General features: G+C 39.2%; 1 protein-coding gene across 4 annotated transcripts in view; it reads right to left on the reverse strand.

Moving 5' to 3' along the window:
• Positions 1-13598, reverse strand: part of tpte (transmembrane phosphatase with tensin homology) — a 75518-nt gene that overhangs the window by 30252 nt on the left and 31668 nt on the right. For all 4 annotated transcript variants that reach the window (XM_080197504.1, XM_080197505.1, XM_080197506.1 and 1 more), the window contains 3 exons: positions 11507-11606; positions 8367-8430; positions 7214-7278 (listed from right to left, as the gene is read on the reverse strand). In XM_080197504.1, coding sequence (XP_080053630.1) covers positions 7214-7278; positions 8367-8430; positions 11507-11606 — 229 coding nt within the window. The remainder of the gene's footprint in view (positions 1-7213; positions 7279-8366; positions 8431-11506; positions 11607-13598) is intronic.

The following is a 13598-nucleotide window of genomic DNA, read 5'->3' on the forward strand; positions in this document are numbered from 1 at the left end:
GGGGTGACAGAGATAGGGTTTGGGATGGGACTGTTGTCGGTGCAAACTTGATGGGCCGAGTAGCCTCCTTCTGCACTGTAGGTTATGATTTCTACAATAGTAGTTCCAGCAAATAGTGATGAGGAGAAAACAGCAATGTGCACAAATCAGAACATTCAGGCTTGAAGGTGATTATATTAGAATAACACATTACTGCTGATGCTGGAACCTGAAACAAAACCACTGGAAAATCTCAATGGATCTGACAGCATCCGTGAAGAGAATAGAGCTAATGCTGAGTCTCGGGTCATCCTGACTCAAAACATTGGTTTGGTTCTCTCGCCACAGATGCCATCAGTCCTGCTGAGATTTTCCAGCATTTTCTGTCACTGTGCTTATTTTCCTCGGGTGGCTAAAGGCACAGGGCTGGGAGGAGCTGTTGAGTAAAATTGGCAACTTGCTGATAGTATGCATGATATTACAGGCAGTTGCTGGCATTGTGATATTGTCACTAAACTAGTAATCTAGAGACCCAGGGTATTACTCTGGGGACCTAGGTTCATATCCCACCACAGCGGATGGTGAAATTTTAATTCAAAATCTGAAATTAAACGTCTAGTGATGACTATTCAGAATCTCTACAGTGCAGAAAAAGGGGCCATTTGATCCATTGAGCCTGCACCAACAACAATCACACGCAGGTCCCATCTCCATAACCCCACACATTTACCTTCCTAATCCCCCGACACTAAGGTTACAATTTACCACGATCAATCAACCTAACCCACACATCTTTGGACTGTGGGAGGAAACTGGAGCACCCGGAGGAAACCCATGCAGACATGGAGAGAATGAGCAAACTTCACACAAGACCAGAACTGAATCTGGGTCCTTAACGCTGAGGGGCAACACTGTGCCACACAATTCGATTGTCATAAAAACCCATCCGACTCACTAGGGAAGGAAATCGGTTGCCCTTTCCTGGTGGGGCCTATACATAACTCAAGATCCACAACAGTTTACTGTCCTCGGGAATGGGCAATAAAATGCTGGCCCAGCCAGTGATGCCCACATCCCATGAACAACTAAAAGGAATTATAGCCACACCATGAAGAGAGTTTATGCAGAGGTATCAGAGACTTTGTCCTGAATAGTGTCAAGCTCTCAAAGATAGCAGCAAGGATGAATTTGGAAAAGGGGAGTCAGGTAACTAGTAACAATGTCGACTTCTCCACATGGAGGGTGGTCAGTGGAAGTGTTTGGACTGTTTAATTTTGAAAGCGTCATTATTTACCACTCATTTCCCCAAGTACAGACTTGTTCATATTCTGCTATACAGTGGCATGAGCGGCAAAAGAATGGAGATGTGAAAGAGTGTTGAACATGAAATAGACCCATTAGGTGGTCTCATGTGAAGTGAAAAAAAATCATTGATGAGAGAGTTGGGTCAAAAATGTTACATTGGGACACTAATGGAAACATACTAAGGCCACAATGACTTGGTCACAATAACCACAAAACATTTTCCTGTGATTAGGTAGGGCTCCAGCTCATAAAAAAGGTCTGGCCTCATAATATGATTAGTTTTGCTGGGTTAACTTAACACCATACCAGTCAAATGCTGCCTTAATGCAGAGGACAGCTATACCCACTTCTCTGGCATTCAGCTGGTATATAGATGCAAATGGCTCAGATGGATTCAGAACTGAGTTGAGAAGCAGGTTGGCACCACATATTACTTTATTCCACCTACATGCTTACAATTAGGAAGAGGCTGGGTAGTACTTGTCCAGCTTTTGAGTAGGAAATTTGCTATAGGTGCCAATATCTTGTTTGTAGACCAATAGAAAATCGCCTTCCCTCAACCCACCAGCAACTAAAGGTTTGTGCAATGTAATTGGATGCAAATAGGATAAAGGAGCACATTGAACTGTAAACAAAGATTTGGATAGAGCATTTACACAAACTACTCTAAAACAATAAAGTCGTGAATCGATGTGTCCATTCCAAGTCAGTTCAGCCAACTTGCCTTATTGACATTGAAAGGATTTTGCAGTGGCAAAAGTCAAGCCGTTCACCCAAGATAAAAAAACTAAGAAAATGATTTAATGGATTGGCTACTCTAAGGCAACCAGAAATGGTTACCTCATTGATGATTTGATTGTCCAGAAAGCTTTGCTTGTGTTGGCAGGTCTAAATTTCACTACTTGCTACACAAGATGGTATGATCTTAATGGAAGCCAACAGCCTTGCAGTTAGAAACACTGCAATGCTAAAAATGATGCTCACACTTCCTCTGCATTTCACATACTGATCACCTTGTATCACAATTTGTTTTGGAAATAATCGGCTACCAATTGTCTCATACAACTGGTAGAGACTCTCAATGACTGTCCTAAAAATAAGGTAAATCCTTCACTTTTGTTGAGTAGGTATCAATACATTTTTTGAAACAGCTAATTTTTCTGAATTTGACTTCAAAAGTTTTGCTTTGGGACACTCTTCAACATAGTATTTTTAAAAATACTTGGAGGAGTTCAAGCAAATCAGAATGGAGAGCACCCCTCATTGGACTAGGTTAAATTAAACACAATTCCACAAATTTCTAAACCTTGGCTAAAGATTCAAAACTCAATGTGAGAAGCAAACTGAATCTGTGGGTTTAAAGGCTTGATCTAGGTCAATTCTTCAATTATGCAATTCCTTAAAACTGACGTACATTCTAGAAATTGTACATTCTAGAAATTGTAGAGCCAGAATGCACAGACCAAGTCCTTTAGACACCAGGTCAACCTACATCATGAATTTTTATTTTTCTTCATCATGGTTCCATAATTGGCTAGCTAATAAATTAAAGCAAAGTCTTCATCCTGAAATTGATGGAGAACCTTCAAGGAATTTGAATACTAATGTGCAAGAGGATGCACATAACCAAATCAATGGCAATTAAACACCAATAAGTCACCACCATTATATTAAAGTGCATCACCTATCAAGCCAAATTAATGAGCAGTTATATCTAGCACTGCACAAATGAATTTCCCATCTAAGCTTTTGCAACAATTGTTTGAAAAGATTCCAAATAAAAAGCTAAAAAAGGTACCTAACAGATTAAACCAAACTCTTCGAAAATTATAACTGACTTCAGTGGATTCAGCTGCTGTGGTAGAGGTGGAGGCAAATTCAATAGAGTTTTTCAAGAGACTTCTGGATGAGTACATGGGACTTAACAGAATTGAGGGTTATAGGTAAGTCTAGTAGGCAGGGATATTATCAGCCCAACCTGGGGCCGAAAGACCTGTTTGTGCTGTAGTTTTTCTATGTTCTATGTCTTAGAGGTTTATAAGATGAGAGGGATTGATAGAGTGGATGTACAGAGACAATTTCCTCGGGTGGATGTAGCTGTTACTAGGGGACATAACTATAAAGATCATAGTGAGAGATATAGGAGGGATGTCCGAGGTAGATTCTTTACTCAGTGGTTAGGGTGTGAAATAGACTGCCTGCTGTGATAAGGGAGTCAGACACTTTAGGAACTTTCAAGCGATTATTGGATAGGCACATGGAGCACACCAGAATTATAGGGAGGAGATAGCTCGATCTTGGGATTGAACATAGCTCGGCACAACATTGAGGGCTAAAGGGCCTGTACTGTTCCATGTTCTAAATTTGCTTATAAATCCAAATGCTATTTTTATGCTGGAGTTTGACTAAGGTGATGATGATTTGCCTCAAATAATTATGGGGTTTGAAGTTTTTGTTCACTCCTTTATTTTTCAATTAGCCCCAAATTTTGGGAGTGCCGTCTGATACAACCAGCATAGGTTTTGTTTAGACAGCAATCTCACTCCCTGCCTGCCATGTTTCAAAATACAAAATTGCTTTGTGTATGTTTCTTCTGAAACTCTTTTCATAAACATGGACAGTCCCAGCTTCTCCCCAATGAATGGCACAACTCGGAACAAAAGGTTTTGGTTGGTGGAGGGGAGGGTGGGGAAGATAAAAAGGACAAACATGAAATAAAAATCTGTATCATGGTGTTAATAGCACTGATCAAATTAGACTATGCCTTTTAATGTGGGGATTTTTTTTTTACTTCCACACCTTCATCCCCAACCCCACTCTTCTCACCCCTGCACCCTGCCCAAAGTTACTCCCATCTCCAGCTAATCCTATTCCTGTTATCTTCTGCCCTCCACTCAAACCCACTCCTCTCTTTTCCATCCCATTCAAAATCCAAGTAAGCCAACCTAAAATGCTCAAATGCCTGTTTTCCCCCAACCTGTCACGTTTGCCATTGCCAAACGAATTAAAACACCTCACCCAGATCATTACTTTCTCACTCCAAGTCCACACTCACATCCTTAATCAGACCTTGAACAAAAGCATGGAGGAATTAAAAGGCAACCTCTAACTCTGCTCAATTTCCAGGCTGCTGGCAATTGCAAAGTTTCTCCTTCAATAGGGGAAAACATATTGCATTATAAAATGATACATTAAGAACAGTTTGACCTTTTAGCAAAATATATACTCAAACTCAAAATAACTGGAGAGATGAGAAGAGGGAATGAAGGGCAAGTGGAAATGTTCAATTTTAAATTAACACTTCCATTATTCAAATAATTCTATTGCTATGATGTTAAAATATTTCAAAAACACACGCAAGCTGAAACCCAAGGCCTGGAGAGGACAATTCTTCTCCCAAGAACCTGGCATCCACAAAAGCTGCCAGTTTAAATGCTGCTATTTGGCCTTCTCTGGTTCCACTGCCCTTGTATCAAAGTCAATCTGGGACCCACACAGATTCTAAATCGTGTTTTAGCCAGTTTTGAAGCTAATGAACAAATCTCTGGCTTCAAATCAATCCAATAAATGATCGATTGGGCATGATTGATCAGTGGGAACACGGACTCAAAAAGGTTTATTTGAAAACAAAACATTTGGCACCAAGTCCACAACCAATAAAATTATTTGTTGTGGGGAAAGTATGCCCAACAAACAATATACTCAGTTCAATTCTACTGTATGACAGAAAATGAAAAAACATTTCCACCACCAGAAACAAACTTTAATTCCTATTGATTGTGATCGCCATAAAGTGTTGTGATCACATGTGTAAACCAAAGAATGCAAAGGATTTGAGACCAAGATTGAAACTAACCAAAGTCCATCCCCAGTTATTGCTCTTAAAGTTTACAGCGCAGGGGGAAAAAAGGAGGGCCATTTGGCCAACTGTGTCTGTGCCAGCTTAAAATCCACGCAACCTACCCTCACTTTTCAGCATTTGGTCTGTAGTCCTGCACTTGCATCTAGGAGATGCACGTAGTGCAATTAAAACATTAAATTTCCACCAACACAGTACATCTGCTCAGGTTTCTATAGATGGATCAGCCACCTGCATGTCCTTTGATGGATCAAACATACTTTTGAGCACAGCAGTTTTGCGGCACCACAGCTCAGAGCAAAAAGCAATTTAGACCAGGCTGTTAAATTATAAGCCGCTTAGTATACTAATACAATATACAAAGTCCCTTTGGTCAGCTGACTCCCAAATCACATTGGCCCTTTCTTGTTTTTACATTTTTAAAATTTTAGTCAAGTCACAAGTCAGACACTTCCAAAATTTTACCATCACAAGAGCTCTAATTGCCGGACATTCAACATATAGGTGAATGAATATGAACATGTGCTCATACAAGCAGGAAGAGTGATTCCGTTTGTCAATTATGTACCATTCTAGAAAATTTTCACTACAGGCACAGATTTGATCATCTAGGACATGCAAAATATCAAATTGTTCAGAAACAGAACAGGTCAGCCAGTAAAGCACATACCATATTTCACTTAAAAAACAAAATTCTTCAAAGTCCTTTAAAAACTTAGTTACTCAATCTAGGCAACAATCTCCAGAGTCCCACTAAGGCAATTGCTCCACCCACCAGTCTCTAGCCTGTTACATGTCCACAGTTGAAAGTTGAGATTTCTTTGGCATGTTAACCGCAAGTGTAGGCTGAGCAGAATTGAATGCGGATGAGAAATGCATCACCTCTGCCACTTGCTGTTGGATGAAACTTAATGAGAAATCTGACACAATTCAATGTCTGTAAAGACCTAAAACAGAATGAAATCGAATAAATGCAGTTTGGTTTTGACAAAAAGAATGTAGAAAGAAAGCTAATTGTCTAGAAAATAGGTTCCATCTGGTCTGTCCCACCCTTTATAAAACATCAGCAAGATATCCCGCGGCATCAAAACACCACACAGCAGAGTGTGTCATTATATAATTAATTGCACAATTGAACATAAAAAAAAGGTTCAGACAAAAAGGAACTGGATCACGAAAAGCCAAGACTCCATTGGAAAATCCCAATGGTCAACTCCAAGTTAGTATCTTTGGAGATTTCTTTTTGAGAGATAAATTTTGTGCTGGACACATTAGCATTAACAAATGGAAAACGCATTAAGTCACCACCAAATACACTAAATTGGGTAACACTCACTAAATGCAGAGCAAAAGCTCCCTCTACCTGTCTCAAGCTAACAGATCTATTCTATACATAGGAAAATATTTCCACCTCAAGTTATATCAGCAACATTTTTAATATTGTGCCAAACTGGAAAGGTTTTACAGTGAGTGACTGGGCTCAAAATGACCCAACCTCATTTTATATGGGTATATAATTAACTAATTAAGTGCTGGCACACTTAAAGAACATTTTTTTTATTGAGTATGCATCTGGCTTTTAAATATTGTTGTATGGCCCAGCTAGATAAAATCTAGTTACTGTTCCTAATCCAAATCTAATTGAGAAAGGGGTTCCATCTCATTTTGGTTCGTCTCCCCATTAGTTTTCTGTGGCCACTTTATCAATCAGCAAATTCAATATTGTGCAAATATCACCTTCCTCCAAATAGTTAAATGAATAGCAGATCAACAAGGCACCCGGAAAACACATTCAAAGTTTTGTGAACCTAGAAACAACTTAATTTAGGCACTAAAGCATTATATTTCACTATAATCAGGTTCAGAAACATTATCTTTCAAAAAAAAACTACTTTCATACCCCAAATACAATTAGAAGATTTAATTGATAAAATGATTACAATCGTAAGTGAAAAGCAGGATGAAACAAAATAGCTGAGTCAGCCAAGTAAAATTAAATGGTTAAGTATCCCCAATTTAGAAAACTGCATTTATAGCTGCTTTAAAAAATGTCACATTTTAAGACTTTACCTCAATTGGATTTCTGTAGAGTGACTGCTTCCCGGAGGATGGAAATGACATGGCAATGACTCGATCTGTAAACAGCACGTAGGACAATTAACAACCACAGGTGAATGGTCCTCATACACCCATCACCATTATGTAGCGGACCAAGCAACTAACGTTCATAGAATCTCTACAATGCAGGAGGTGGCTATTCAGCCTACCTAGGCCCCATCCCCATAACCCCATGCACTTACCCTAGCTAGTCATCCTGACAGTAAGGGTCAACTTAGCATGGCCAATCCACCTAACTTGCACATTTTTGGACCGTGGGAGGAAACCCACACAGACACAGGAAGAATGTGCAAAGTCCACACAGCCAATGAACCAAGCCAGGAATCGAACCCAGGTCCCTGATGCTGTGAGGCAGCAATGCTAACCACTGTGCTGCCCAAATTATTGAATTTGAATTCCATCATCTGTTGTGGCAGGATTCAAACCCAGGTCCCTAGAATAGCAGCTGAGTTTGTGGATTAATAGTCTAGCGATAATACCACTAAGCCATTGTCATTCCAGAGATGTTGATGTTGGAGGAATTAGCACAAATTCCAATTTACCACTAACTGGAATCATGTTACTGCAGAAGGCTAGGACCTTCCCAACCAAAGAGGAGAAATTCATCCCTTGACTGCTCTTAAGAGTCAGAGATATACAGCACAGAAACAGGCCCTTTGGCCCAACTCGTCCACGCCTTTTAGGTTTCCTACTCTGAACTAGCCCCATTTGCCTGCATTTGGTCCATATCCCTCTAAACCATTCCCAGCTCTGTACCTGTCCAAATGTATTTTAAGTGTTGTAATTGTACCTGCTTCTACCACCTTCTGTGGCAGCTCATTCCATATACACACACAACACGCTCTGTGAGAAAAAGTTGCTCCTTCAGATCCCTTTGAAATCTTTCCCCTCTCACCTTAAACCTGGGCCCTCTAGTTCTGGACTTCGCTACGCTGGGGAACAGACTGACTATTTTCCTTAACGACGCTCCTCATGTCAATTGATTTCAAACTAACAAAAGCCTGAAAAGTTACTATTTCCCCTTTATCTACAATTGCAAAGTGGGGACTAAAATGATATTCTTTAAAACAAAAGGCAAATGTTCATCAGCAGGACATCTACCAACCAGTAATGTAAGTAAGATCCAAGTCAAATCCATCTTTTTGATAGCGCCTTTTGTTTTCAGATACCTGCATTTTAAAATTAGAGATTGTCAGTTCTGAGTACAGTATATTAAATGCCTCTACAAGTACAGTATTATATTAAACATCATTACAGGTACTGCGCCTCAGATTCAATTTGCCCAAAACCTGGAGATGTCCAAAATCTAGGAGTAAATTCTTTTTTAAAATCACCTGGATAATTCAGCTGGTGTTGCATTGACACGGTGTGACGCTTGATCAGGTTTGCTGCTTGCATTGGTTCATTCCCACAAAGTGACACTTGACCCCATCCCAACTGAGCCTGGCCCAGCGTAGCCTTGATCCTGAGGTTGTCAGTTTGAGACACTGTTCCTGAACTATTCATCTCCATAAAAGCAAAAAGTTCCAAATAAAATACAGATGCTCTGATGAAGGGCCTACACCTGATACATTTACTTGTCTGTCTATTCACTCTAGATTCCAGCTGAACCTTTTCAGCAACATCTATGTAATGAAGCAAAAAAAAGCTATTCAGCAAATCTAATCTTGTTCAGTTCACATGTACCCTAGGGCAACTGGGTGTACATGGGATGTGCCAAACAGAAATGTACAAGGCTTCTGCATTTCCATAAAAGGGAAAGGTCAGTTTAAGGTAAGAGTATAAATGCAATTGAGCTAAAAAAAGAGGAAATTCAGGAAATGGATGCTCCAACTGAGAGAACATAGAACATAAGAACTAGGAGCAAGAGTAGGCCACCTGGCCCTTCAAGCCCAGTCTGCCATTCAATAAGATCGTGGCTGATCTTTTTGTGGACTCAGCTCTACTTACCCACTCGCTCACCATTACCCTTCATTCCTTACTGTTCAAAAATATATCTATTCTTGCTTTAAAAAGGAGATTAACAAACCAAATCATTTCCTTAGTGCAGAAACTTGGATTTTATTAGAACACAATCTGTCACCATGACATTCCAGCCAAAGATTCATTTCACATCCTTTTCCACAAAACCACATTCTATAGCAACTAAGCAACTAGATTAGGGATTATTCACAGCAAAAGAAAAAGTTACCATAACTGAATATGTCTACCTAGAAAGCTCTGCTCCAACCCATGAAATAGAAGGTTACTTTCACTCATCTTTTCTCCAAGGCTATATATAATAATAAAAAAAATCACCAAAGCCAGTCTGTACTGTGATAAGGTTCAACACACCCCAGATGTGAAAAATAGCTCGTCTTGTGAAAAGTACTGTGGTGCACCTTGTGCTTGCTTCCTACACTTTTGGCTTCCCAAACCCATGCACCAGACATCCCAAAGACCAGTTTTGTTAAAAGTGCCAACGCAAATAACATTTGCTGCAATTCCCTCGATACAAGTCTGTTTTTACTACAGTAAAATAGAAACTAGCAGGAATTGGATATTTGGCCCTTTGACCCTGTTCCAACATTAATTTTGATAATTAAATTCAATATCCCAATTCCCCCCTTTTTCCCACAGCCCTTGAGCCCCAAGTGTTATATGTAATTTCTTCTTGAAAAATCAGACATTTTGGCCTCAATTACATTATATGGGAGTGAATTCCACACACTCACTACTCTGGCAGAAGAAATTTCTCATCACTTCAGTTCCAAAAGATGTACCCTTTATTCTCAAACCATGATCCCTAGCTCTGGACTCACCCCACCATGACACAAGTGTCCCCAGAGGATTTAATTGATTCACTGGAGAAGTATTTCATTCAGTACACAGAGGCAGGGAAGTTCCACAGACATGACATAATCTGAATGTAACAAATGCATCTTTATTAAAAGATATTTATTCAGTACTGTATCTGGACAGCTGGATTAGAGAATTGGCTAATTTAAAAGTAAGGAAAATTTGGGAAGTACCAAGGTCAAATGAACAAGGAGTGGGTTTCTGAATTTAGACAGAAGTGGGAGCTCCTTATCATAAAATAATACTGCGACAGAATGTAAAAGTTTAACATTTTGGGGGGAATTTGCTAATCCCACCCACCATGGGAATCATAGCAGGTAGGGGGTGGACAATGCACAGGTCCATTGACCTCAGATAGGATTTTCCGGTTTTGGAGAGAATGCAGCCGGAAAATCCAACCTTTTTAGTCTAACAAAAGAAATCTTCCAACCAGATGGAACATTGCTCATTTCAATAATTGTAGCGTGCTCAACTTCACATCAGTAATAAAGGATTACAATTTAAAAAAAACAATTTCTGTCAAGCACAACAACAGAACCAGTTAAGTCCACACAATACTTTATTGTAACCAACCAGGACTATAGTGGAAAGTCAAAGTAACATTACGCAATTACACAAACATTCCACCCTCCAATTAAACACTACAATAGGCAGTTTGTTGTATGAACAGTAGACAGAAGGTCATATTTCATCTTCCTGGGCTTCTGCACTGCAGCCCTGAGGATTTCATTTTCTTAGTTGACTAGGCCAATTGAAGGACTAATCTTCCCAAAGTCATCCAAGGAGGAAATCAAACACTATTTCCAAATGTTATGGAAAGGACAAGTTCAAAAAGCAATACTTCTTACAACAAAAAAAAAATAAAAGTTGCCTACATCCATCTTTATAACATTGCCTACGGCTACCAGTGACTACTAAAACCCTCCTCAGGCTTACAGTTACCTAGAAAATCGGTCAGGCTGCTAGTTTCCTATTCAATACCTGTCCTTCACTCTCCATAAATCCATATTCAGTCCTATATCAAATGTCACTTGGCAACATTCTTGTGAACCTACAGCAGACTTTGCCTTGGCCTCCAACCTTTATTCAAGGATTTATTCTTCAGCTTTAAAAAGTGAAATTTTTAAATTTTCCTGACCATTTACTTAAGATACATCTTTGCTCAAAACCTTAAAATCATTTCATAATACAATCCTACAGATTCAGATTGATTGGCTCACTTTGTGCCGTAACCTATAACTTAAAAGAAATGTTTTTGCAAATTTATATCGTAATTAAATCTTTGCACTGTTGACAGCCCAGTTAGGAAGCTATATATTGGCAAATGGTTTGGGACTACTAATCTTTAAAAATACTTCAAACTGCACTCTCCTGCTATTTTAGAAGCATTTGTAATGACAAACTCACCATTCTTCTGGTAGCCTTTTCAAGATGCTTCTTCTGTGAGGCAAGCCTGAAAATTCTAACCAAGATGACAACTCGCAGCACTCGAAAGACAGTCACCACCCTAAGAAATAAAGTTTATTAGTGGAATTATCCATCCTTCCAGTAATCTAAACTTCCTCTTCTGAAATAAGAGTATCTGAATCATCAGCAGGAAAAAAAAGAGGTGTCCTTTTCTACAAAACATAGAAGTTTAGAACAAGATTTTCTACGTCATCCAAATTTATACACTGTACAATTGAAGGATTTCAAATATCTTGCATAGATACATTTTAAGTGACTAAGTTCCTTCAAATCATCAAATACTAACTTCTCAGCTGTGGTCACCAAATTACACAGCAACTATCAACAGTCCTCAGGAAATGTGTGTCTGAATGGGGTAGAGGAATCTGGGAGAAAGATACATAAATCACTAAATAAAAAAAAAAGAGATGTTGGTTCCTAAGGCCATCAAAAAAATGCAAACAAAGCACTGGGATTCATTTCCAGAAAGACAGAATTGAAAAGCAGAAGAAGTTGTGCCAAACTTGTATAGAACCTTGTTTAGATCACATTTGGAATACAGTTCTCATTGCCAGATTACAAAAACAGAAAAGGATAGAGGTGCTGGAGAAGTTACAAAAGAGATTTACTAAAATGATTTTAAAGATTATGTTACAAGACTAACAGCGTTATACCCATTGAAGATCGAACAGGCTGGGGACTTCTTGGTCAAAAAAGACTGATGTTTTTGCTTGTCAGGGAATATAGGGAATTCAGGATGCACTTTACCACGCAAACATGTGTATTAGAACCTACCCATCATGAGTGGTTGGGGGAAAATAGCACAGATGTATTTAAATGGAAATCTAGGTGAAGGAAGAAAGACAGACAAACAAAAGGGTATACTGATGGGATTAGAAAGTAGTTTGAGTGGAGCATAAACCCCACCGAGGACCCGTTTTCTTTTAAAAAAAAGCAGGGTCTTAGGGCCATCAAATGGGTTACAACTCCACTTATGAAACCAGTGAAAGAATTAGCAAAAACTGGCTGTAACATTATTCCTTCCAAATTTTAAAATCAGGGAGATCAGAAACTAAAGACAAGAGGAAGCCCAAAGGGGTGTTCCACTCCATGGAACAGCAGTTTGAATCACTGCAGGTGAACTACTCGGAAACGTATTCCGAGAACAATTTCTTTCCCATTAAAATGCTTTGAACATTTTCTTCTTTTGCACACTCACTATGTAGTTCATCATGTCAATATCTATGTAGTCAACTTGTTATTAATCGATTTCCTTTGCTCAAATGGTGGTTGATAGCACACACCTCAATGCCATGAGCTCTTGTATACCCCTAATTTAGCATGGTACTCCAGCACGAAGTAGGGGGAAATCATGCCATCGTCAGAACTGTTGCTTTACATCGGATGCTCAACTGGTCAGTTTTTTTTTTATAAATAGATTTCAGATACTATTATTACTAATATCCCTCCCAAGTTGTACAAAATAAAATTAACCAGTGATTCAGCTCACTATCATGCTGTAAACAAAAATGGCTGCCACATTTGTCAACATACTAGTTCCTTCACTGTGTAAAAGCAAAGGCCAAGGGTTGAAGTCCATCTTAGCTCCATGTCTATGATCTTCAGCAAGACATCACAATTTGGCAATGAAACTTTGGACTCTTGAGTCCTTCTAAACCTCATTGACTGCCCAGTGTTTCTCATCAGAAAGCTGAAGAATTGGGAATGTGTCAAATACACTGGCATGGTAGTTCCACACTTAGTAAGCAACGCAGAAGCGGTTCTTAAACTTAAAAATGCTTTTGCTCTCCTTCCCTCCCCCCTCAAACATCGATCTGCAATAGTTAAGTACTAATATCTTTGGAGTGTGGCATCAACCTAAAGCCCAAGAGAACAGATATAAATATTTATATATTCAGTTGATTCATTCACACTTTAGAAACATATTAAACAGAAGCAGGAGTAAGCCATTCATCCCTTTGAGCCCGCTCCGTCATTCACTTTGATCACGACTAATCATCAAATTCAATATCCTGATCGTGACGTCTCCCAT

The sequence above is a fragment of the Carcharhinus amblyrhynchos genome, chromosome 10, assembly GCF_965287045.1.
Source record: "Carcharhinus amblyrhynchos chromosome 10, sCarAmb.v2.hapA, whole genome shotgun sequence".
NCBI classification, from domain to species: domain Eukaryota; kingdom Metazoa; phylum Chordata; class Chondrichthyes; order Carcharhiniformes; family Carcharhinidae; genus Carcharhinus; species Carcharhinus amblyrhynchos.